At 38.2% G+C, this 27,539-nt stretch overlaps 1 protein-coding gene across 1 annotated transcript in view; it reads right to left on the reverse strand.

Moving 5' to 3' along the window:
* The window catches only part of IFT20 (intraflagellar transport 20), a 65,938-nt gene that overhangs the window by 18,361 nt on the left and 20,038 nt on the right, over nt 1-27,539 (reverse strand). Inside the window, exons 2-3 of the mRNA XM_090373635.1 lie at nt 24,201-24,286; nt 5,069-5,172 (exon numbers count right to left, since the gene is read on the reverse strand). Of these exons, the coding sequence (XP_090229761.1) occupies nt 5,069-5,172; nt 24,201-24,286 (190 nt within the window). The remainder of the gene's footprint in view (nt 1-5,068; nt 5,173-24,200; nt 24,287-27,539) is intronic.

The raw sequence follows: 27,539 nt of genomic DNA on the forward strand, positions 1-27,539 counted from the left end.
TTAGAATTACTGAGCAAATGAAAACAGCAAGGCAAAGCTTGAGAGATACTAATATAAGGGTAAAATAGCTGATATACAGATTAAAATTCTTTAGGAAAAGACTGCTGTACAAATTGGAGCAGCATGGGATTAAGGGCAAGTGGCTACAATGGATACAGGGATGGTTGAGTGGGAATTGGCAGAAAGTGGTAATAAATGGACACTGCTCTACTTGGACTAATGTTATTGGTGGAGTCTCCCAGAGTTCAATGCTGGGCTGGGCCCATTGTTGTTTTATGTGTTTATCAATGAAGGTATATCAGGATTAATGTTCATGTTTGCAGATGATACAAAGGTTGGCAGGGTTGTTAATGACAGTAAAGACAGTATGCTACTGCAACAGGATCTAGAAAAGTTAGGCAGATGGGCCAAGAAGTGGCAACTGAAGTTTAACATTGACAAATGCAAAGTACTGCATATGGGTAGCAGTAACCCAAGAGAAATGTACCAACTGTGTGGTACTACAATCAGGGAGGTGGAGAATGAAAAAGACCTGCGGATAATTGTCAGATATGAAGTTTTCTGAGCAGTGCAGGTGGACTGCCAGAGCAAGTCATGGAGCCTTTTCAGTGATATGGAGCAATTTTGTTAGTAGGGATAAGGAGGTGATTATCCCCTCGTATAAGGCAATGGACAGGCCACACCTTGAGTACTGCATACAGGTCTGGAGGCCTCATTTTAGGAAAGATGTAAAGTTGCCGGAACAAATACAGAGAAGGGAAACGAGCTTAGCGAGGGGAATAAAGGCTTACTCTTACCAAGAGAGGCTTAAGTTCTGCAAGTTGCAGCATCTGGAGACTAAGCACCTGCGAGTGATCTAAGTGAGGTGTATAAGGCCTTGAATGGTTTAAGCAGGCTCAATGCTAATGAGATACTTCCACTTGCTCAGATTAAGAGGTAGTAGATGACTCTCATCAACCGGTGCAATACCACCACTTTGCTTATTGGAGGCTTGAAGTGGTGGAACCCATGTTTAGTCTCTAGAGCTAAGTTCCGGTCAACCCTTCCCCATCTCTTCCATCATGCAGTATGACTGATGACTTTTGAGGTTATGATGAACATCGTGGTGAGATCCGATATTCCTTAAATTTCAAGGGTACAGCTCTAAAACGATGTTTGCAGGCCAGCCGCTAGTTAGTACACCGGACCGAACCTATTGGTAACTCTCTAGGAGGCTTCCGGATCAGCTAGTGTATAATCTTGCTACCTCTATTCTGCCAGATAGTGACTGGCTGGAGGGAGTCCAAGTAGTGTGTATGCGGGGAGCATTGTCGAGGCCACGTTATGTCAAGGATCTGGGTATATTCTTACCATGTGTACGCCATATCCAAAAATTTCATTACTTCATACAGCATGTCCCACCCACTTTTTCTTACTATTGAATACACCATGAATTGTCAAACTAATAGAGCAAGCTTATCTGCGAAAAGATCTAAACCTCCCAAGCACTTCCAAATTCATTTCACAAATATACGTGGTCTCAATTCTAATCTCAACGATGTCCATTTCGACTTGGAGTCTGCCAAACCCCATGTACTTTTACTGACAGAATCTCAGTTATCGGTTAATTCAACTACTGCTCATCTCAGATGCCCAAATTATTCGCTGTATGATTCTTTTTTCCTCAAAGGTGGTACTTATGCATACATCCGTTCTGATATTCCCTGTCAGAGACTTGGCAATTTGGAATCTCCTCTCTTTGATCTTCTCTCGCTTAAAATCTCTCTACCTCATTGTGTCAAATTCATCTGTTGTCTCTGCCGTTCTCCCAACTCCACTAATCACTTGGAGCTCTTTGACTGCCTCTCTTTGCAACTTGACTTTCTCCAGTCCAACTTTCCTAAGAGTGAGGTAATTTTCCTTGGTGATTTTAATGTTCACAACTCCAGCTGGTTTCCGTTTTCTAAATCACACCGACCCAGCTGGTCGAGATGCTGAGACTTTTGCAATTACTAATGATCTTGCACAGATTGTTCATTTACCTACAAGAATACCAGACAATCCTAATCATACAGCCAATACACTTGATCTTTTTCTCACAAACCACCCTTCTAAGTACACGGTCAAAGTGAGAGGTGCTTTAGGCACTTCAGATCACAACTTGGTGATTGTCTCTTCTCCAATGGAACCTTTATCTCATGGCTATTCCCAACCTCGTATTATTTGGCATTACAAGAATGCAAAATGGGATGACCTGCGAGACTTCTTTTCTTCTTTTCCTTGGTCGGATTACTGTTTCAAAAGTTCTGATGTCAACGTTTGCTCAGATCATGTCAGTGAAATTATTCTAGCAGGAATGGAATCCTTAATCCCACACTCCACTTTAAAATCTCGTCCTTTATCTAAACTTTGGTTTTCTAATAAATGTGCTAAGGCTGTTCAAGAGAAGAATATTGCATATCGTAATTGGCTTGTTTCTAATTCTTCAGTTTCATTTTCTGCCTACACCAAAGCTCGCAACAACTGTAAAGCAATTATTAACCAGCCCAAACTAGAGTTTGAACAGGCTAAGAGTAGAAAACTTGCTTCTTGCCCTAATGGTAGCCGAGCATTCTGGTCTCTTGCCAAAGCTATTGGCCGCAATTTTTGCCCATCTCTGCTCCCACCTCAGTCCAAACCAGATGGTTCTGTTGTCACTTCAGCCAAGGATAAAGCTCACCTGCTAGAATCCCACTTTTCTTTCAACTCATGCATTAACGATCTTGGTAAAACACCTCCCACTATTCCCAACACACTCCATTCAATGCCTCCTGTGGTCTTCCGTCAAAAGGATGCCAGGAGGATTTTGACGAATCTTGATGCTAAGAAAGCTCCAGGTCCTGATGGTATTTCTCCACTTGTTCTCAAAACCTGTGCTGAACTTACTCCTATTCTTTGCCGCCTTTTTTCACTTTCTTGTTCCAAAGGTGTTTTTCTTTCTGCTTGGAAATTTGCTCATATCCAGCCAGTTCCTAAAAAGGGTGACAAATCCCTCCCATCCAATTATCGTCCCATTGCAATTACTTCTTCTCTTTCTAAAGTAATGGAGAAATCAATTAACCGCCAACTCTTAAACTACCTAGAAACCTTCCGTCTGATCAACGATCGCCAGTATGGATTCTGTCAGTGTCGAAATCTGCTACCAATTTCTTAAATGTCGATCTTCATGTAATTCTCCAGTGGGGCAAAGACAACTTAGTTGATTTCAACCCTTCTAAAACTCAGTCTTGTCTTATATCTCGCAAAAAGGATTCTTCTGCTTCTATGCTTATCTTTAGTGACACTCCAATTTCTAGGCAAAAGGATATATCTCTTTTGGGGATTACCCTGACTTCTAATCTCTCTCTCTTGGCACAAGCACATTACAAATATTGCTTCCTCTGCATCTAAAAAACTTGGTTTTCTCTTTTGCTCTCGGCGTTACTTTTCTTCCAAACAGCTGCTCACTCTGTATAAATCACCAATTCGCCCTGCCATGGAATATTGTTCCCACATCTGGGGTGGTGCCCCAAAAACCTCTCTCAGGCTTCTTGATTCCATTCAGAAGAGGGCAGTTAGGTTAATTAATGACTCATCTCTAACAGTCTCCGCACTCGCTGTCTCATAGACATACTATTTCTGCTGCATGCCTCTTCTACAGATACTTCCATGGGCACTGTTCTTCTGAATTAGCTTCTATAATTCCTGCTCTCTCTTTCAAAACGGTCCGAACACGTGCTGCCACCAGCCAACATCCATTTACTGTCCAACTTCAAACTCACAGAACCAACTTTTCATCTTCCTCCTTTATTCATTCAACTGCCGTTTTCTGGAACAACCTTCCTTCATACGTATTTCCTGAAAATTACAGTCTACAGAAGTTTAAGTCCAATGTCAACAAATATCTTCTCTTTTGTCTTCTCAACCACCAACCCAAGCAGCACGGTACTAAGTACTATAGGTTCTAACATCTCTTGTGTTTGGGGTTTACATAAAAAAAAAAAAGGAAAAAACCATTAAGAACCTAAGGGAGCAAAAATTCAAATAGAGGAAAGACAGTTGTAGAATAGATGTGCGGATGTTTGCCTTTAGCCAGTTGGTGGTTGATTGCTGGAACAGACTTCCATCTGTTGTTGTGGAAGTTGATAGCTTAAATCAATTTAAGTATTGGAGTAACCAGATGTGTGAAATGGGAAGGTTTTTTTTTTTAGCTGATGCTATATAAGCTTGCTTTCTTGCATCATAGGCTTCAACTAATGCTAACTGTATTTAATATTTTTATAACTGTATAAACGATTTGGACCTATTTAATGTCTTTGGTTAAGAATTCAGGTCTATGCAACAAGATATATTAGTTTATTTTAAAATATTTTAAAGAAAATTTAACTAACAACTAACTGAGAACTATTATCTGGAGACAAAACCCCAAATATGAAGTGTCTATTCTATTTTTAATATACATACTGTAATTTGAAAATAAAAATGACACCATTCAGCACATTGTTGAATTACAAGAGTTTGCATCTTATGGATGGCCTGGTCAGTCAGCCGTTTTCATTATGGCCAAAGCTGCCAGTGTGTTTTATGGCACGATGGCAGCTTTGGCCATAATGTATAATAAGTACAGTGGCTGGGCAGACTTGTCATAAATGACTATGGCATAGACAAAGGCTTTGAACAGGGATAAGCAGGATTTCAGCATTAAAATCAGTCTACTGATTTTAATGCTGAAATCAAATCAAAATCAAATCAAATCACCAAACTTGATTCAAAGTTTGCAAGGCCCTATATTGATGGATTCTAAGGGATGCTTTTTTTATGTGTGAAAAATTTTATACTACTGGCAATATTTGTTTCAAATTGGGTGACAGCAGATGGTCAAAACTACATTTGGGAAAATTGTACCAATAGTGAAGAAGAAGCTGAGACCTGGGAAACCTACAAAAATAACAATACATTTAAAGCCTTAAGTGAGAGGAATGATTCTCAGCAAAGCCATCCTGTTAATCATTAAATGTTCCAAAACATTTAATAAAAACCTGATATTTCATAAACTATCTATGCACATTACCTTTCTAACTGCAACTTTTTCTCCATAATAAGTGCTTGAAGTTGCTGTTGTTGAGCCTCTCTGTGTTTCGTAACAGACTTCAATAAATTACGGGACCCTATAGCCTTAGCAAAAATGTAACATATTAGAGTATGTTAAAAATCTGTATCAATAGCCTCCACAATAATACATAGGAATAATCAACCATTTATAAAATTCTATTGAACACTACTCTCAAGGACACTCATGTGTTCCTTGAGAGTAGTGTTCAATAAAATTATTGAATAAGAATAATCACTATTATGATGTTCTCAAACTATGAAGCCTGAGAATGTAATGTCAGTCATGATCATAAAAGTGACTTGCTTATTTTTAAGATTACACCCATTTGGAGCTCCTTTATAGGATTTCCAACTGGGTTCAGTCCTAAAAACAAGAAAAATTTAAAGTGCCTCATTTATTCAGTTTGTTTTCATTTATGTAATATGAAATCCAATTTATTAAGAGCTATGGCTGGAGAATTGTCCAGTTTATATTTAAAGGTCTTATATAAAATATACAATTCTACATAGGTCAAGAATCAATCTGTTGAGTTACAGAAGTCATAATAATTAGACAATACTGATATTTCTTATAACAATTTCAGTTTCTCTTATTCAGAGTGAACCTGAAAAATTGTAAAGCACTTATTTTTTTCTGGTTGGATTAAAATTAAATCAAATTATATATATTAATATAGTATTTGCCACATGGTGCAAGAAAACCTATGCTGCACCAGCCAAAAAAAAAAAAAAAAAACCCAATAATTAAAAAAGAAAAGGAAATTAAACCTATCATCCTATGCATTTCCCTCACCCGAAGGTTCTATCCAGATGACTTTTGAATTTCCCCAAATTGTCAGCCTCTACCACCCATGTAGGCAATTATTCTAGTCATTTATAACTCGCTGGCTAAAATAAAACTTCCTGCAGTCCAATCTAAACATTCCCCCTCCCCTAACTTGAATTTATGTCCTAGTTCTAGCATCATTTATAATCTTGAAAATTTCGTCCTCGTTCATTTTACTGATGCCTCTCAGAACCTTAAACACCTCGATCAAATCTCCTCTAAGATTAAATACCTCAATCAAATCTCCTCTAAGATTAAACACCTCAATCAAATCTCCTCTAAGATTAAACACCTCAATCAAATCTCCTCTAAGGTGTCTAGTTTCCAAACTCTGCAACCCACATATTCAAAGTCTTTCTTCATAAGGACGTCCTTTTGCCGATCTCACCACGCGAGTTACCCGTCTTTGCACCCTTTCAAGAAGCTCGATGTCTTTCTTTAGGTGCGGTCTCCATACTTGAACACAGTATTCCAAGTGCGGTCTAACAAAAGCCTTAATAATGGGATTATCACGTCCCTATTTCTACTTGCAAAAGTTTGATAGATCATCGATAGGACACGATGGGCTTTACTTGCAACCTGTTTACAATGCTTAGAGAATTTCATGCCTGATCTTATCATAACACCCAAGTCCATTTCCTCCAGTACTGGGTTTAGTTGAACTCCACCAACTGAATAAGTTATTTTGGGATTACTGTTTCCCAGGTATAATACCTTACACTTTATTGGATTAAAGCATAGCTGCCATTTTTCTGACCATTCCTGAAGTCTATCTAGGTCTCACTGAAGAAGCTCAGCTTGACAGCGATCATTAACTACTCTACCAATTTTAACATCATCTGCAAATTTAGACATCATGCACTCTATCTATCCCTTCATCAACTTCAACAGTGGTCCTAATACTGATCCTTGGGGAACCCCACTTCTTACATCAACCCAATCTGAGGAATAGTCATTTATCACAAACCTCTGCCTCCTGCCCTGAAGCCATTATGATATCCATCTAAGGATTTTCCTAGTGATTCCAACCTGTTCCAGCTTATAAAGCAACCACTCATGTGGAACTGAATCAAAAGCTTTGCTGAAATCTAAATAAACAATGTCAAAATTATTCCCTAAATCCAGCTCATGAGTGACCCTTTCAAAATAGTGAACCAGATTTGTTAAACATGATTTTCCCTTTACAAAACCATGCTGAGTATCCTTGAGAATTTCAATTTGATCCAAATGATCCTGAATTCCACCCTTGATCATTGCCTCCATGATTTTCCCTACTACTGAAGTCAGACTGACAGGTCGATAATTTCCAACTTCACTTTTAGAGCCACCCTCATGTATGGGAGATACATTTGCACTTTTCCAATCAAGGGAATCTCCCCAGAGTCTTAGTGATGCTCGCATAATTAGCCTCAATGGTTCAATGCACTCACTTGCCGCCTCCCTTAAGATTATAGGGCATATTCCATCAACAACAGGAGCCTTACTGGCCTGCAGGGTCGAAAGTTTTTTCATTAAATAATCTTGTGAAATTTCAATATCATTAATTACATATTTTTCAACTTCACTCCCACAATTTCCCATTGCCAGAAAACGTTTTTCTTCTGTAAATATCGATGCAAAATAACTGTTGAGTTCATCTGCAACAGTAGCTGGTGTATTTAATACTGTCCTCTTTCCCTTACGTAAAGTTCCAATCTGGTTTGTCCTGCTCTTCTTAGCATTTACATATGTGAAGAATTCCTTATTCTCCCCCTCTTTGCTCTGTTTGCTAAAGATTTCTCATAAACTGCCTTTGCCTGTCGAACCTTTTCTGTGGCTCTATTAGAGATCATCTTGTAGCTGTTATAGGCTTCAGCACTTTTTAATGCTCTGTAACTTTTCCACGCCACCTTTTTTTGCTCAAGTAATGTGGCAACTTCACTATTCATCCAACTTGGAACCCTCCTCGTGGAGTATTTTTTAATGGTAAATACGCATTCAAGGCATCTGTGATTAATGTTTTAAAAGCATACCACAGTTCAATTGTATTCCTTCTCTGTGCGATATCTACCCAGTTAATAGAGGCCATGTAGCACCTTAAGGCATCGTAATTTCCTTTTCTGAAATTATAACCCATTCCTTTGCCTTTTACTACTGCTGCCTCTCTCTCTTCATCATCCAGTGTAGAACTCCGTGATCACTTCCTGCTACTGGTTCCTCTACTGTCAGCCCTGTTATGTCATCTGATTCATGGGTGATGATGAGGTCTAGGATATTCTTTTCTCTAGTACAGTAAACCCCCCGCTATTCGCGGTATCTGTATTTGCGGTTTTGCGTATTCGTGGTCGCTGATTTAATATAAAATGAAACCTAAATAAATGTGAATTTTAAAGCGCCATGAACATTTTCCACCATAAAAAAAACATGGGCGTGGCTAAAATTATCTTTCCTGGTCAAAACAGCACTCAGTGGGTGGGGGGGGAGAGGGGTGACAAAATCGCGAGCGTGGATGTTTCTTGCTAATCCTTGTTCAGTATGTGTTATGTGCTTGTCATGGAAGGTTTCGTCGTTTGCTTTTAATTTATATGCTTATAAATTAAATAAATTTATCAATTTATAAATTGATATGCTTACAAAAGTGATAAATCTACTGTTTTGCAGTGTAAAACAGACTTTTTCGAATGTGTTAACGGAAGAAAGTGACTTTATTTTCGACAAGTTCTTTCTAACCCGTACAAAAATATGGCCACGAATAACAAAGGAAATGTGAAAATATCAAAGAAGGTGATGACATTAGCGAATAAAATTGAGCTATTAGACAAAATTTCTAATGGTGAAAGTGCCTCCTCAGTGGCAAAACATTATAAAATCAATGAGTCAACAGTACGATCAATCAAAAAATCGGAAGAAAAAATCCGCCGTAGTGTCTGTGAAAATGCACTAATTGCTTCAAAAATTTGCTCTGTAACTCGTGAAGTTAAATTAGAAAAAATGGAAAAAGCTTTAAATCTGTGGATAGAAGACTGAACTCAAAATAAAATTCCATTAAGTTCACTCATCATTCGTGAAAAGGCAAAACTCCTTTATCAACACTTTAGCGAAACTAGTGATAGCACTGGCGGGATAAGTTTTTTAGCTAGCAAAGGCACTGGTTTGAAAGATTTGTTTGTAATTTCTAATAAATATTACATTTAATATTAAATTGTTTCTTATTTTCATTTCGATGCCATATGCTTGCATTTCACTATGTGCTGTCTATGTACATAGTCATATTATGAAGGTACATATAATACATACATAGACATAATTTTAGACTAGTTTTTCTTATATATTTCATACTTTGGAACGGAACCCCTTTATTACTATGGGAGCCATAACTCAGTATTCGCGTTTTCGGTATTCGCAGCATTTCTCAGGAACATAACCCCTGCGAATAACAGGGGTTCACTGTACTTTCCCTGACATGTTGATACAAATAACAGTCATCTAGTTGATTTAAAAATTTTGTTCCCCATGTCGAGTTTCCTTCACATTTTCTCCAATCACTTAGAGGCAAATTGAAATCACCCATAATAAGACATTGACGCTTACTTGCCCATTCCATTTGGATGTAGAGGCTTTCGTCAGTCTTCACAATCACCTGGTTTGTAGATTACTCCTACTCGCATTATACCTTTGTTTCCAACTATGTTATACCATACAAATTCTATACTAGCACGTGAAATGTCTGAATCCGGCAAAGCTATCATCGCACACAGGCTACTTCTGATAAGAAGCATTACCCCACCAACCCTTCTATCTACCCTATCCTTCCTAAATACATTATACAAGCCGTACTGAAACTCATCATCCCCTATTTCCGGGTGGCGTCACGTTTCTGTAAGCCCTATTATGTCCGCGTTACTTGTTTTAACCAGCAGTTCGAATTCACTCATTTTATCGACAACACTTCTAACATTACTATATAAACAATTAAGACTTACTGTTCTTGTATATTTAACAACCCTTGAAGTTTTTTAAGCTCTCTTCCTTGGCATTAGCTACCCTCTCACTTGAAACGTTTCTGCCCTCCCAAACATTTAGATAATATGTCTAGTTGGGGAAACAGATAAGAACTCTTGAGGTATGTGCAAGAGTTACTTTGACCAATAGTATCAGATAAACACATGTCAGCATTACACACATCTCCCCCCCTAACTAGCAGTTTCCCTGAACCTTTAAGGTATCCTCAATAATACTGGGGCAAAAACTTTTGCACCACCTTTGTTTAAGTGTATTCCATCTCTACAAAACAAATTCCTTATACCTACAAGTGTGGGCCAAGCTGATAGAAATTTCCCGCCAAAAGCCTTGCAGAGTCCTTCAAGTCTTGAGTTAATCCACGGGCTTTTAACATATAATCCCTCCTATCGTGTCTGGGCAGAATTGCAGACACATAGACATTGTGGCCTAGCTCGTGGCATTTCCTCGGCATGGTTCTGTATTTTTCAAACAAATCGTCAGATCGTGTACATTTAATGTCATTAGTCCCCGCATGAATAATAATATTCTCTTTACTCCCTTAAAATCTGACAATCTGTTGGTGACATCATTAATAGTTGCTCCCGGCAGACATACCCTGGTTCTGCTCCACCTAGCCTTATTACAAAAAATATTCCCCATTTCCCTGACAATAGAGTATCCTAATAAAACAGTCCTTTTGAACCAGAGTAGTTTGCACTTGGTTTTTCTGTTTTGAGGCCCAAATCGGTAGTGAATCACTTGGTAGATTGCTGGAATCTTGAGTCCCTGACGAGATGATGCATTATTCTCGAGGGCAAGCACCCATTTTTTCAGTGACTCATTGTTCCATCAGTGCACCAAATTGTAATTTAAGATCGGTGCACTCCTTACATTGATCACAAAGAAAGAATCCCCAGGTAAGCTATGATTAGTCGCCAAGTCGCCTTGGAAAACATTCCACAGGTTCCGCAAAGGATTAAATCATGACTCGCATGTAAATCACCATCGGCTATTTCCGTGTGAGTCACGATACCCTGTGACGTGTTTATGGCAAATCTCGTAATTACCAATATAAAATTAGCTAAATATCAATGAAAATTAACTTTAAAAAAATGATATCTATAATATCATAAAAATCAAACTGTTACAGGAAAACCTATAACAAAATAATCCAACAATATACTAAATAAATCAAATATTTAAAAGCAATAATCAACAGTAATCCAATCCACTAAACTGAAGAGCCCTGACGAAGCTTGTCCGCTCACCTCGAATGCCAACACAAAAAAACACTTCCCGTTTCACCCATTCACTCCAAACGTTTGTCTAGTTCACCCTTGAATTTATTTAAGCTATCAACTTCCACAATGACAGATGGAAGTTTGTTCCAGCAATCAATGACACGCTGACTAATGGCAAATTTCTGCACATATATTCTACAACTGTCTTTCCCCAATTTGAATTTATGCTGCCTCAGGTGTGGAATCACAGCAGGAGGAAGAATTCCATCAGCATTGAGCTTGCTCAAACCATTGAAGGCTTTATACACCTCAATCAGATCACCTCGCAGGTGCCTAGTCTCCAAACGAACTTAAGAGATAGGCTTAAGCAGAACTTAAGCTTATCTTGGTAGCAGCAACCCTTTGTTCCACACACTAATCTTGTTGCCCTTCTCTGTAATCGTTCTAGTAGCTCAACATCTTTCCGAAAACGAAGCCTCCCGAACTGTATGCAGTACTCAAGGTGTGGCCTGATCATTGTCTTATACAAAGGGATAATCACTTCCTTATCCCTGCTAGCAAAATTCCCATATATCATCCACAAGACCAAATAAGCTCTTGCAGTCTGTCTGTCTGTCTGCACTGCTCAGAAAACTTCATATCTGACCGCACAATTACCCCCAGGTTTTCATTCTTCACTACCCTGAGTGTAGTACCGCACAGTTGGTATGTTACTCTGGGGTTACTGCTACCCATATGCAGTGCTCTGCATTAATCAAATTTCAGTCACCTCCTCTTAGCCATCTGCCCAACTTTTCTAGATCCTATCGCAGTACTGTACTGTCCTTAACAACCCTACCAACCTTCGTATCGTCTACAAACTTGGACATTAAGTCTGATATACCTTCATTAATTAATATTGAAAAAAACAGTGGGACCAGCATGAACTCTAGGGAACTCCATTAATAACATTAGTCCATGAAGTGCGATGTCCATTGTTATCACTCTGTCTTGTCCCACTCAACCATCCTTTCATCCAATGCAGCAACTTGCCCTTAATACCATACTGCTCCAACTTGTACAATAGTGTTCCATGTGCAACAGTATCAAAAGATTTCCCAAAATCCAAGTATATGATATTAATAATATTTTTTGCCTCCAGTTCCTTTGTGACCACATCATAGTATCCAATCAAATTGGTCAGACAAGACCTCCCTTTAACAAACCCATGCTGTGTCTTAACTATTACTGCAGTCTTATCTAGATGATCCTGCAACGCTTCTTAAACCAGTGCCTCCATTAATTTTACCCAGAACAGAAGTTAAACTAACAAGTCTGTAATTACTTGTGTCACCTTTTGTACGCCCTTTTGGTGACACATTTGCACATCTCTAGTCCATTGGGACCTCCCCTGAGTCCAAGGAAGCTCTCATAATTATGTCTAATGGTTTGCTTACTTCCTTTGCTGCCTCCTTTAATATAACTGGATAGATCCTGTCCACCTCAGGTGCCTTCCTTATGTTTAAGTTCAACAATTTCTCCTCCACTTTGCTCTCAGTTATTACAAAATCACTTAGCTCCTTGTTAAGAGTTTGATAAACTTCTGGAATTCCCCTCATTGAATAACTCTTCATGTGTGAATGTAGATACAAAATACTCATTCAGTTTATCAGCTACCTGAGCATGATCATCAACAGTCAACCCATGTATGTTAAGTGTCACCTTTTGAACCCGCCTGAGAGGGCATAAATTCAAATTGAGGAAACACAGATGTAGGATAGATGTGCGGAAATTTGCCTTTAGCCAGTGGGTAGTTGGTTGGTGGAACAGAGTTCCATCCCTTGTTGTGGAAGTTGATAGCCTAAATAAATTGAAGACTCAGCTGGACAGGTATTTCGAACAAAGGGAGGGGTGAAGTGGAAGTGTTTTTTTTGGCTGATGCTGCATAAGCTTACTTTCTTGCATCATATGCCTCTACTAATGCTAATGCTAAGTGGTCCAATCTGATTCATCCTTTTCCTTTTAGAGGTTACATAAGTAAAGAACTCCTCGCTCTTTTTCTTTGCATCCTTTGCCAAAGATTTCTCGTAATCTGCCTTCGCCTGCCTAATTTCCTTTGTGACTTGATTACAGACTAGTTTATATTTGCCACAGGCTTCTGTGTCACCTGATACTTTATATGCAAGTCAGACAAGACCTCCCTTTAACAAACCCATGCTGTCTTAACTGCAGCCTTGTCTAGATGATCCTGTAACGTTTCTTTAACTAGTGACTCCATTATTTTCCCCAGAACAGAAGTTAAACTGGTGCCGCCGTAGCCAGGTGCAGCAGTGCATAGCACACGCTTTTTGATTAGACCGGGGTTCGAGCCCATGACCACCAAATACGGAGGATGTGAAAAGCTCAGGGAATGACCACCGCATATCCCCAGAGCATTATGGCCTTAGCTGCTAATGTTCCTAAAAACCAAACAACAAACGGAAGTTAAACTAATAGGGCTATAATTATTTGTGTCACCCTTTGTGAATTGGGGATACTTTTGCACATCTTTTCATGGGCACCACCCCCGAGTCCAAGGTTGCCCTCATAAACATGGCTAAGGGCCTGCTTACTTCCTTTGCTGCCTCCTTTAATATAACTGGATAGATTCCATCCACCCCAGGTGCCTTTGTTATGTTTAACTTCAATTCCTCTTCCACCTTGCTTTGAGTTATTACAAAATCATTTAACTCTTCCATACTAATCCGTGGTTGAGATGCCACAGATCAGAGTTGCTGTTCCAACACAAACCACAGATGCTCAATGGGATTGATGTCTGGGGAATTTGGAGACCAGGGCAATACCCGGAAGTCTTCCTCACGTTCCCCGAACCAGTCTCGAACAATCCGGGTGGTGTGGCATGGTGCATTATCCTGCTGAAAGACGGCACAGCCAGAGGGGAAGACCACTGTCATGGAAGGGTGTACCTGGTCAGCAATGATGTTTAGGTAGGTGGTAGACGACAGAGTGCCTGCCACATGGATGACTGGACCCAGGGTATCCCAGCAGAACATCGCCCAAAGCAAGACACCGCCGCCACCGGCTTCTTTTCGTCTCACGGTACATCCAGGTGGCATCACTTCCCCAGTTAAATGATACTCACGTCCCAGTCGTCCACATGGTGCAACAGGAAACGTGATCCACCGGACCAGACGACCTTCTTCAAATCACTCAAGGTCCAGTTTCAATGCTCGCGTTACCACTGTAGGTGCTGTCGCCGGTGAACTGTGGTTAGCATGGGCATTCATGGATGACTGGACCCAGGGTATCCCAGCAGAACATCGCCCAAAGCAAGACACCGCCGCCACCGGCTTCTTTTCGTCTCACGGTACATCCAGGTGGCATCACTTCCCCAGTTAAATGATACTCACGTCCCAGTCGTCCACATGGTGCAACAGGAAACGTGATCCACCGGACCAGACGACCTTCTTCAAATCACTCAAGGTCCAGTTTCAATGCTCGCGTTACCACTGTAGGTGCTGTCGCCGGTGAACTGTGGTTAGCATGGGCATTCGGAGGGCCTATGCAGCCCCATTTTCAACAGGGTTCGATGTACCGCATGTTGTGACACATTACTCCCGTGACCGGCATTCCAATTACCGGTGAACTGCGCCTCAGTCACCCTTCCGTTGCCAAGTACCATCCGGGAAAGCCTTCGCTCACCTTGAGCATTGATGAGTCATGGTCGCCCAACACCTCGCTGGCGGTTTGTGGGTTAGTACCAATTTCAGTAGGTACTAACCACAGCTGACCGTGAGCACCTCACCAGCCATGCTGTTTCGGATATGCTCTGACCCAGTTGTCTGGCCTTTACAATGTGGCCTTTGTCAAACTCGCTTACTTCCGCTGCCTTTCCCATCTGAAGAACAAGAATAACACTGATTAACAGAGCTCAGTATTAGGTGTTTTTTATACAGTGTCCCAACCCACGCTGTAGTTCACCTGCAGTTGCTTCGATTTGTATAACGACTCGTTGGTCATAATGTTTTGGCTCATCAGTGTGTGTGTGTGTGTATATATAATCTGTTATGAAATAATGGAATGGTAGTAAAAGGAAGAGTGGTAAAATGTATATCAGATCAGATTAATGCCATCAATTATATATTAAACATTACATCAGTCTGTAATCTGATTATTACTGTAACAGTGTAATTTGTACCATATAGGTGCTCAAAGTATGTCTATAGACCCAAAAGAGCAGATATATGATAAAACGTTAGCATAAAAGTACAAAGAGGGCCATTAGGCAAAAAGAACCTATAAAGACTAAGATAGCCTGTTCTGGTTTACTTCATTATACCCTAGAAATAAACATATAATTAGCAATAAAATAATAAAATATAAAATAGAATAAAATAAAATAATGATTACGAGGCTAATTATTATACCTTGAATGGCACTTTTTGAGGGCTAGAAGCATTCAATATATCCAATCAATAATTTAACAAGGCTATCTGTTTCTATTTGTTATCTGCCTGTTTAACAGGTCCAAATTATAAACATTATGGAAATTTACATTTAAATTTAACAGCAAACAGGCAAGATAACAGCTAGCCCGACAAAAACTTTGAAACAAATAATACTGAAAGTGAGTGCCAACCATAAATATCACTTGAGTTGTGGTGTTTTTTTATTATATACATGTGCAAAAGAAAGCTTATGCTGAAATAAGAGGAAAGGAGGTAAGAATAAGGCATATATATATATATATATATCTTTGCAAGTGACACCATGTTCATAAGTCATATATAAAATATACATGTTGTGTGCACCGACTGTCTAAAGCTAATAACACTGCATTAAAACTACATTTAATGTATGAATTTCTTTTTTCCATACAAATTGTATGAAAAAATGAAATAATAATTGCCAGATTTGTACTTTTCTGTTTCTATCATCGTTTTGTTTATATTTTTCTATTTCTGTTTCTGAATCTCAAAAATCTGGAGATCATTCATTTGTAAACAGTAGGAAAATAGGAGAATTTTCAGAAAATGGTGGAGGTTTTTTAAAGTCTACACCAAACTAGAAATTAAATTCTCTGGCAAAATACACATTTTATATTAAAGTACAGCCATAACACTAAATAGCAGTACAATTTGCTTTTAAACATTAGATTACCCAATGTTTTTTCAGTCTGTGGATTTCTGTTTGGACATTACATTAAACATCAGTTGACTTTGATTGTTTCAATGTTTACTGTTACAGATTTTGCCCTCTTCAAAGTGTCCAATCAAAGTTTTGTTCATAGCAATGGCCCTGCTGTCTAGACTTGGATATCAGGAACATTTCAAAAACTCCACCAGAAAGAGAACATATGAACTTAGTTTTTGTTTTTTTAACAAGGCTGAATATTATTTTATACTTAGCATTTCTATAAGGAACTGTTAAAATGCCAAGCACGACATACGATAATTTGTTATATTTCAAACTTCCTTGTGCACTTGTCAGTTTTTCAACCAAGGAACAGTGTAAAGCAATTCTTTCTTCTTTTATAATAGTAATTGCATTGAATCTGACAACTGGAGTTACAAATCATCTACTACATCATCTATTTCTTTACCTTTAATTGCACCAAGAAGTATTGAAAACGTGTACACAAAAAATTTCAAACTGAAAATTATGAAAATTCTGCTACTTCAACATTCAGAACATCTTTTTCAATAAGAAGCGTTGTACCATGTAGGCACATGTGGCCATAAAGTACTACTTTATGGCCACTGGAAAGCAAGGTTTCAGGGATTTCAAGGCCTGCTGAAGATCCTCATGGAACAAGCAAATACACAGGCTGTGTTAGGGTAATTAAAAGTAAAAAGAGGTGCATGTATATTTGTATGTACACTAATGCTAGGGGTATAATAAATTAATAGGCAACAGTTAACACAGAAGCCTATGGTAGATATAAGCTAGTCTGTAACCAAGTCACAAAGGAGGTTAGGCAGGCAAAGCCAGATTAGGAGAAATCTTTGGCAAAGGATGCAAAGAAAAACAGGAAAGAGTTCTTATGTAAACAGTATGTTACTTATGTAAAGAGGAAGAATCCCATCAGCAATGATCTTGCTCAAACCATTCAAGGCATTACACACCACAATCAGATCACCTCGCAGGTGCCTAGTCTCCAGACACTGTAATTTACAAAACGTAAGCCTTTCTTCATAAGAGAAACCCTTTGTTCCATTCACTAATCTTGTTGCTCTTCTCTGTACTCGTTCCAGTCTACATTCTTCCTTATCCATTGCCTTATACAAGGGAATAATCACCTCCTTATCCCTGCTAGAAAAATTCATGTAAATCTAATGACTGTGATGAATATAACAAATACGTATACAGAGAAATACAGTGGGCCAGTAAATCAGTGTTTTGTAATGGGTGATTTTAAATTTCCAGATCTTGACTGGAAACTTGTGGGTTTGTCACTCACACACTATGAAGATGTTGTTTGGATTTACTGGATAACTGCCGTTCAATAGCAACAAGAGAAAGAAGAATTCTTGTTCTGATTATCAGCTGAAATTCTAAATACATTAAAAATCTAAATAAAAGACCCACTGAGCGGCAGTGATCTGAATGTATTGATGTGAGATTTACTTAAAGATGTAACTAGCATTAAGGGTAAAGGGAATGGCTTTTGCTTTTGTAAAGATGACCACAATGGTTTCAGACAGTTTTCAAATTATGTACAGATGGAGATTTTACCAACAGCAAATTTTTAAATGGGAGGAATTCAGGGAGATAATCGTAGAAGTTACCAGGCTTTTCATGCCAAATAAAAAATACTTCTCTGCAAAATTCTTCTTTCTAGGGCTCCCAGTAATGAACCAGCAACCAATCCTAAAATTATGCAAGCTTCGGTCTCATACTCTTCCTGTACAAACTGTCACCCTTCAGATTCTTCTATGCTACAGTCTAACACTGTGCCCACTGGGAAATCCCAAGGCCTTTCTCCACTTCATGATGTACAATGTAGCATTCCAAGCTCGTTTTTCACATCCTTCAACTTAAGTTCCTACTGAAGTTGTGGTACTGTGGTAGTACTTCAGTAGTACTAGTGAAGTTCCTAAGCCTCACCCAACAAATACTATCAATCAATCTTCCATTGCGAAACTATGAAAGAGTTCATCCAGAATGATTGCACAGAACCTATTCCAGTTCCTCCTGTCTTACATCCTAAGCAGGTTTCCTTCAGTGATTCTCATCAATCAGATGAATCTATAGGTCCTGTCACGTCATTATCATTGCATTTGGATGGTAAAGCTAATTCCACTCAAGTTGCTCACCAGTCTTTGGATGCTGCCCAGTTACCTAGTCCTCTGTCTGACAATGTCAAGTTCTCCACTAAACCTTCAAATATATTTCTCAATCCTCTTCTGGAGTACTCATGCTGAATAATGTGAATGGCCCCATAAAAGCACCTCGGCCCGCTGCTTTAACAGGTCAGTTCTTATCCTTAGTGCCTGTGAACAGTCTTTGCCCTACCAATTATAATCAGTGTCTATCTAATAAACAGTCCACAATATCAGCTGATGTATCTTGTTCTTCATCTAATAGAAGTAGAGCGCCCCCTATTTGCCTTCAGAACTAATAAGAGCTCAAGATTTCAAGCTGTTCCTCGACAGGCTCGGTCTATTGTCAGTCGGTTTGCTCCTTCCACAGATCCTTCTGATATTGAGGATTTTCTCAATATTGAGTTAGGTCTTCACACCCCTGTGAGGAAGTTATCCACCCATTATCCAGACTATGCGTCGTTTCTAATCTTAAGTAATTCATCTGAGCAAGCACGTATATTAGATACTGATATTTGGCCAGTCGATGCTATTATTAAGTCGTACAGGTCCTCTTCTGGCACTGCTGCCCATCTTGTCAGACCTACTCATACTAGCTAGCAGTTATCTTCCCGATGTATATCAAGGTCGTCATCATTATCGTTACTATTTTATGTAAATTGAAGAAGTGTTGTAAAAAATATCACTGCTTTTCGTCTATTCCTTCTGCAACAAACTTTTGCCCAGGTCGCCCTTACTGAAACCTGGTTACATCCACACATACTTGACAGTGAAATTTCACCTCTCTCCTATTCTCTCTATTGTTTGGATTGAGACTTGAAGGGTGGTGGCATTGCTATCTTTACCCATCACCTGGTCAAAGTGCTGCAGTTCACTAAACATTCTTCCACTGAAGGTATCTCTTTATTAGTTAATCATGGAAGCTTCTCATGCTTATGCTTTTTTTACCTTGCTCCCCCAGTTTCTTTAGCCACCATTCAACAATTAGAGGATATCATAGATGCAACGATCTTTCTTTTTGAAATCTCCGAAAGCAATACCAATTATTCTGGGTGATTTTTATGTCTCAACTGCTTTTGACCCCAATCGTTCACCAAATTCACTGGCTAAGCAATTTTGCAGCATTTGGCTTAGTAATGACCTAACTCAAATCTGTAACTTTCCCCACTCGGAACTCCTCTTAATTTGAAATAGTTTTTACCCATGAGTCAATTCTCTTCTCAATTTCTAAGGGTGATAATTAGCATTAGCATTAGTAGAAGCATATGATGCAAGAAAGCAAGCTTATGTAGCATCAGCCAAAAAAAAAAAAAAAAAAAAAATGCCCCCATTTTACCCTTCCATTCGTTCCAAATACCTGTCTTGCTCAGCCTTAAATTTATTTAGGCTATCAACTTCCAAAACAAAGGATGGAAGACTGTTCCACCAGCTAACTACCCGCTGGCTAAAGGCAAACTTCCACACATCTATCCTACATCTGTATTTCCTCAATTTCAATTTATGCCCTCTCAGATGATTATTCTGAGCAAGAAGAAGAATCCCATCAGCATTGAGCATGCTCAAACCATTCAAGGCTTTATACACCTCAATCAGATCAACTCGCAGGGGCCTAGTCTCCAGACACTGTAATTTGCAAAACTTAAGCCTTTCTTCATAAGAGCAACCCTTTGTTTCATTCACTAATCTTGTTGCCCTCCTCTATACTCGTTCCATCAGCTCTACATCCTTCTTAAAATGAGGCCTCCAGACCTGTATAGAGTACTCAAGGTGTGGCCTGACCATTGCCTTATACAAGGGGATAATCACCTCCTTATCCCTGTTAGAAAAATTCCTGTATATATCACTGACAAGACACTATGAGCTACTCTTGCAGACCGTCTGCACTGCTCAGAAAACTTCATATCTGCCTACACAATTAGCCCCAGGTCCTTTTCATTCTTTACCACTGTCAGTGTAGTACCACAGAGTTGATACGTCACTCTGGGGTTACTGCTTCCCATATGTAGTACTTTACATTTGTCAATGTTAAACTTCATTTGCCATCTGTTCGACTTTTCTAGATCCTGTTGCAGCAGCGTACTGTCATTATTGTCCTTAACAATCCTGCCAACCTTCGTATCGTCTACAAACTTGGACATTAAGCTTAATATACCATCATCAATATCATTTATAAATACAGAAAACAATAATGGACCCAACACTGAACCCTGAGGGACTCCACTAATATATTAGTCCATGAAGAGCAGTGTCCATTGATTACCACTCTCTGTCTTCTCCCACTCAAACATTACTTTATCCATAGCAGCAATTTGCCTCCAATGCCACACTGCTCCAATTTGTTCAGCAGTCTTAAATGTGCAACAGTATCAAAAGCCTTTCTAAGATCCAAATATATGATATCAAAGTTATTCCCTGCATTCAGTTCCTTTGTGACCAAATCATATCCAACCAAATTGGTCAGGAAAGACTTTCCCTTAACAAAACCATGCTGTGTCCGAGCTATAACTGAAGTCTTGTCTAGATGATCCTGCAGTGCTTCTTTAACCAGTGCCTCCATTAATTTTCCTGGAACAGAAGTTAAACTAACAGGTCTATAATTACTTGTGTTGCCCTTTGATCCTCCTTTGTGAATTGGGGTTACATTTGCACATCTCCAGAACATGGGTACCTTCCCTTGAGTCCAAAGAAGCTCTCATAATTATGGCTAAGGGTTTGCTTACTTCTTTTGCTATCTCCTTTAATATAACTGGATAGATCCAATCCACCCCGGTTGCCTTTTTTATGTTTATCTTCAACAATTTTTCATCCAGTTTCCTCTCAGTTATTACAAAATCATCTAGCGCACTGCCAGAGTTTAACTCACCTCTGGCATTCCCCTCCCTGAATAACTCCTCACGGCTGAATGTAGATGCAAAATACTCATTTAGTTTGTTAGCCACCTGAGCAGGATCAACAGTTGAACCATCAATATTCAGTTGAACCAATCTGATTCATCCCTTTCCTTCTAGAATTTACATAGGTAAAGAACACTTTGTTGTTTTTCTTTGTATCCTTTGCCAAGGATTTCTCATAATCTCCTTTGTGACTTGGTCTGTGATTCAAAGCTTATATCTATCATAGCCTTCCATGTCACCCATTAATTTATATGTATCCCATGCATTTTTCTCTCTGCCATATGTCTCATTAGTTCATCTGACATCCATTTAGGCCTAAACCTTGAACAATATTTCTTAGTTGGTATGTAATTTCATCTGATTAGATCACTTTCCTATTGTCGTAGATTTCCTTTCTTTTATTTCTGAACCTTCCTTTGGCAGATACTTTTTTAGCTTTAGGCACACAGACTGGACTTTGTTAAATCAATTTCTGGGCAATCTTGACTGGATTCCAATCCACAATTTTGAATCGATCGATCATTACTTTGATTATCTGTACTTAATCCTCCATTCTGCAATTTCCGAGTTCATTCTCATCAAATTTTCTTCCACTAATCGTAGTAACTTCCCTTACTGGATGTCAGAGAAGATCGTGTATTTAATTTGTTGCAAAAACTACCTCCACAAAAGGTATTTAAAACTCAAAACTAACTTTAATTACTTTTCCTTTTCTTCACTTAGATTAAGGGAAGAGAATTATTAAATCTCAGTATTCTCATTATCTTCACTCAGCTGAAGCCAAACCTACTCGGAATTTCAATTCGAGACCATTGTGGTCCTATCTCAAACGGCTATCGAGATCTGCTAGAATTCCTATGCTAATTAATGATTCAAATATCTCTATCAACTGTCCTCTTGGCATTGCTAATATTTTTCTTGCACACTTTTCAAAACTTTGTTCTTCCGAACAGCCAACCATTTCTCGGCTTAAAGATTTCACTTCTCCTGGTCCCGATACCTTCCCTGCTCTTTTCTTCAAGAAAAGTAGTTTGTCTTTAGGCTCCAGTTCTTACAAAAATCAATTACTGCTTTCTTCATGGCTGTTACCCTTCATCATTTAAAGCGGCCTATATCATCCCGATATATAAAAAAACAGGGTGATAAAGCTAAGCCTAATAACTACTGACCTATTTCTATACTGAATACAATTGCGAAAATTTTTGAACTCCTACTTTATAAATATCTTAGTTCCTATCTTCACACTTTTATTAATAATCACCAGTATGCTTTTCTTCCCAGGAAATAAACTGTTTCAAATTTTGCCTTGTTTTCTCATTTCCTACAAACTAATTTTTTAATTTGGACAAAGAAAATCAAATTGATTTGCTTTTTCTTGATATTTCACAGGCATTTGACTCTGTCCACATTGATCTTTTTGCTGTTCAAGCTGTCAGGTCTACGATCCCTTTACTAGATTTGCTTGATTCACTGCTTAGAAATCGTAAACTATACATAATAATTGATGGTACTTCATCAACTCTGTTTACTGTTTCGCAAGGTGTTCCTCAAAGCTCACCATTGGGTACGCTCTTCTTTATTGTTTATACTAATGATCTGTCAACCTTATTTCAGTTGGTTAATGTTAACTCAAATTCTTATGAGTGACAACTCTATGCAGATGATATTAAACTTTACAAAATTATTTGTTCTTCAACTGACAGCGATAAACTCCAGTCCTGTCTTGATTCCCTCTCACTCTGGCTCAATAAAAATAACTTGTTTCTAAACCTGTTAAAATGTAAATTATGTCACTTTCACTTGAATCGTGTAGTTAAACCCTCTGTCCTTACTGATTATTATAATCAGTAAGGACGGAGAGAGAAGTGAAACCCTGTAATTGCAAGTACTGATACGTTCAAGAATTGACAAAGGTTATAACTTTGTCACTCTGTTTTCAAGAGTGACAAAGTTATAATTCTTCTCTACAAGCAGCTTATACTTCCCATTTTTGATTATTATGATATTATCTGGTCCCCACAACAGGAATATCTTTCTCACAGACTTGAGAAAATTCAAATTAAATTCTTATGCTATTGAAATCACATTGCCTTTCATCGTCAAAATTATGGAGCTCTTTATGGTCGCTTCAGAATCACTCCTCTTCATTCTAGACAACAACTCCATGGGTCTTTTTTTGTCTACAATATCATAAACTCTGTTATCGATTCTCCATCTCTTCTTGAACAAACACCTTTCGCTATACCCTCTTTGAATTCTCGTTATAAAATTAATTTCTCGCTGCCTGTTCCTCGTACTCATCACTTACTTGGTAGTCCTCTGTTTCATTTCTTTCAGGTACTGAATAATTACAATATTGATTTCACTCTTAATCTATCTATCTATAAGAATTTGCTCCTTACTCTGTTTTCTTAATGTAAATTTTGTATATATTTTAATTCTAGTTTTGTATTGATTATTACTGTTTTGTATTTTCTGTAACTCCTAGCCTTCTCATCTTTATTTAGGTTCTGTGTGTTCTGTGTGTGAGAAACGTGTATATATATATAAATAAATAAATAAAGAAAGAAACTATATTATGTTGGTGAGACAAAGAAGAATCAAATTGAGTAAAAAGATGGATTCTTTTTAACTCAATCTAGAGAGCTGGCTGTTATGCTGATAACAGTTAGTATCCAAACTGAAAATGCTGTGTTAGTTTCTGTTACAATAATTATTGAAAAGTTCATTTCATTAATCTAGTTTTCACCTCTAATGCAGACCAAGTATTTTCACTTATATATTATAAACATTTTTATCAAAACTGCATACACAATATATACAGAAAAATTACACAATGAATTATTACCTTCAGTTTTTCTTTTTCAACTTCCTTAGAAAGACCATCAGTAATTTGAATAAAACTATCCACAATTCTTTGAAACTCAGCTATCTCTAACAAGATCAGAAAAGAAGAAAAACAAAATGTACTGTGAAAATATTCTGTAGCAATTTCATCTGCCAAACATATATTTATAAATTGTATTTAAAACTGTAAAGCAAAAATATATATTTTTGAAATTTCCGAATACATTCCATATTTCTAATCCTGTGTCGGGACACAATTTATGATGTACCGGCAAAATCACGCATGGAATAAAGCTTATAAAGCATTAGCACAAAAAAAAAAAAAAAAAAACTCTGAACTCTTTTTATCAACTTCATTTGCCCATCCCCCTCTAATAATTTTTCCAATCCTTTGACATTGTATATACATGTACATATATACAATGTATATAAAGTGAAGTAACAAGAAGTTAGACAAAGAAATCATTTAAACTAAGGTACAAGTAAAAAAAAAAAAGAAATTCTTTTCTAGTTATTATTATTTTTTTCCCTGCCATGGTTTAAATACTTTGTCTAACTTCTTAATACTTGCTTTTCCATTCTATCTACTTCTTATTTTACTTTACATGCATTTAATATACATACTTATATACGTATTTTAATATTTATATATACATATACACACACACACATTTTTCTATGTTGGCAATGAGGCACATGTTTCAAATGTATCCATTTATGCACAAACTGTCTTTAAATTTTCCATAAGTGCTGCCATCTCCTATCTTTGTTTCCATAATTGCAGACACAATTTAACAACAGATGGCAGCAGGAAAATAGCTTTTAAAATCAGAAGTGCAGGTTACACCTGACTGACACTGTTGTCTGATCTGTACTTACAAAAGCTGATATTCTCTAGAATTCAGGTGAAAGATATTACTGCATCAAAAAAAAATAAGAAATAATGATTTAAATTTTTTTTTAAATTCTAATAAGAGTGAAATCTTTAAGACTCACCAGAAACAAAGGAGTAGTTCTTAAAGTAGTTCTTTAAATAGAAAGGGTGCAAGGATGTTTGCTGATGCTATCGAGGCAGTGTTAGGTGGGTCGGAAAACTGCTAGATTGGGGGAATATAAGGACTAATAGATTAACAGTAGCCACTGGCAGAGGTGAAAGTGATTCTTGCACTGCTTCTATTGGAATGAGGCGCAGCCTGGAAAATAAGATGCAAGATATTTCAGAGACTGCTGGGAATCATTGGGGTACAAATAAACACATAGGTTGTGTTAGGGTAGCTAAGAAAAAGAACAGGTGCATGTATACTTGCGTGTACACCAATGCTGGGAGTTTAGTAAATAAATTTGATGAATTTGAGGTATTGCTCAAAACATCAAAGGCAGATATTGTTGGGATTTCAGAGACGTGGTGTCACACAGATATAAGGAATGCAGAACTGGAATTTGGGGAGTACTAGGTCTACAGGAAGGATAGACAGGATAGGAAGGGAGGAGGGGTTATGCTATTAGTTAAGAAATACATAAAATCCAAGGAAGTGAAGCCAGTCGACATTGCTGGACAGTGCAGTTTCGAGTCAGTTTGGTGTGACATAAGCATTGGGAGATCAAAATTGAGAATAGGAGTGTGCTACAGGCCTAATGACTCTGATGATTATAATAAGAAACTGTACAGGGAAATAGAGTGGGCCAGTAAATCAGAGAGTCTTATAATGGGAGATTTTAATTTCCCAGATATTGACTGGAATTTGGGGCCTGGTCACTCACACGCTAGCAAGGCTTTTGTGGATTTATTGGATGATTGTTTTCTACATCAGCATGTTCGGGAGGCAACTAGAGGGAGTAATACTCTTGATTTGATTATCAGTAGTGATTCTTCATGCATTAAGAATCTGCAGGTAAATGAACCATTAGGTGGCAGTGATCACAGTGTGCTGAAGTGGGATTTACTCAAAGAGGTAACTACCATTAGAGGTAAAGGGAAGGGTTATTGCTTTCGTAAAGGCGACTACGATGGACTGAGACAGTATTTAAATTCTACACAGTGGGACCAACTGATGATGTTACCAACAGCAAATTCAAAATGGGAAGCATTCAAAGAACTTATCTTGGAAGCTACTAGGCTTTACATACCAACTAAGAAATATTGTTCAAGGTTTAGGCCTATGTGGATGTCAGATGAACTAATGAGACATATGGCAGAGGAGAAAAATGCATGGGATACATACAAATTAACACGTGACACAGAAGCCTATGATAGATACAAGTTGATCTGTAACCAAGTTACAAAGGAGGTTAGGCAGGCGAAGGCAGATTACGAGAAATCTTTGGCAAGGGATGCAAAGAAAAACAGCAAAGAGTTCTTTACTTATGTAAACTCTAGAAGGAAGGGGATGAATCAGATTGGTCCACTTGATATCGATGGGTCAACTGTTGATGATCCTGCTCAGGTAGCTAACAAACTGAATGAATATTTTGCGACGACATTCACACATGAAGAGTTATTCAGCGAGGGGAATGCCAGAGGTGTATTCAACTCTGGCAGTAAGCTACAGAATCTTGTAATAACTGAGAGTAAAGTGGAGGAGAAATTGTTGAAGATAAATACAAGAAAGGCACCTGGGTGGATGGGATCTATCCAGTTATATTAAAGGAGGCAGCAAAGGAAGTAAGCAATCTGTTAGCCATAATTATGAGAGCTTCCTTGGACTCAGGGGAGGTACCCATGGACTGGAGATGTGCAAATGTGACCCCAATTCACAAAGGAGGATCAAAGGCTGACACAAGTAATTATAGACCTGTGAGTTTAACTTCTGTTCCCGGAAAATTAATGGAGGCACTGGTTAAAGAAGCACTGCAGGATCATCTAGACAAGACTTCAGTTATAGCTCGGACACAGCATGGTTTTGTTAAGGGGAAGTCTTGCCTGACCAATTTGATTGGATACTATGATGCAGTCTCAAAAGAACTGGATGCAGGGAATAACTTTGATATTATATACTTGGATCTTAGAAAGGCTTTTGATACTGTTGCACATGGAAGACTGCTGCACAATTTGGAGTAGTGTGGCATTGGAGGCAAATTGCTTCTGTGGATAAAGGGGTGGTTGAGGGGGAGAAGACAGAGAGTGGTAATCAATGGACACTGCTCATCATGGACTAATGTTATTAGTGGAGTCACCGAGGGTTCAGTATTGGGTCCATTATTGTTTTCTGTATTTATAAATGATATTGATGATGGTATATCAAGCTTAATGTCCAAGTTTGCAGACGATACGAAGGTTGGCAGGGTTGTCAAGAACACTACTGACACTATGCTACTGCAACAGGATCTGGAAAGATTGAGC

This window comes from Mastigoproctus giganteus, chromosome 5 (genome assembly GCF_048544385.1).
Source record: "Mastigoproctus giganteus isolate SK-2022 chromosome 5, ASM4854438v1, whole genome shotgun sequence".
Taxonomy (NCBI): Eukaryota; Metazoa; Arthropoda; class Arachnida; order Uropygi; family Thelyphonidae; genus Mastigoproctus; species Mastigoproctus giganteus.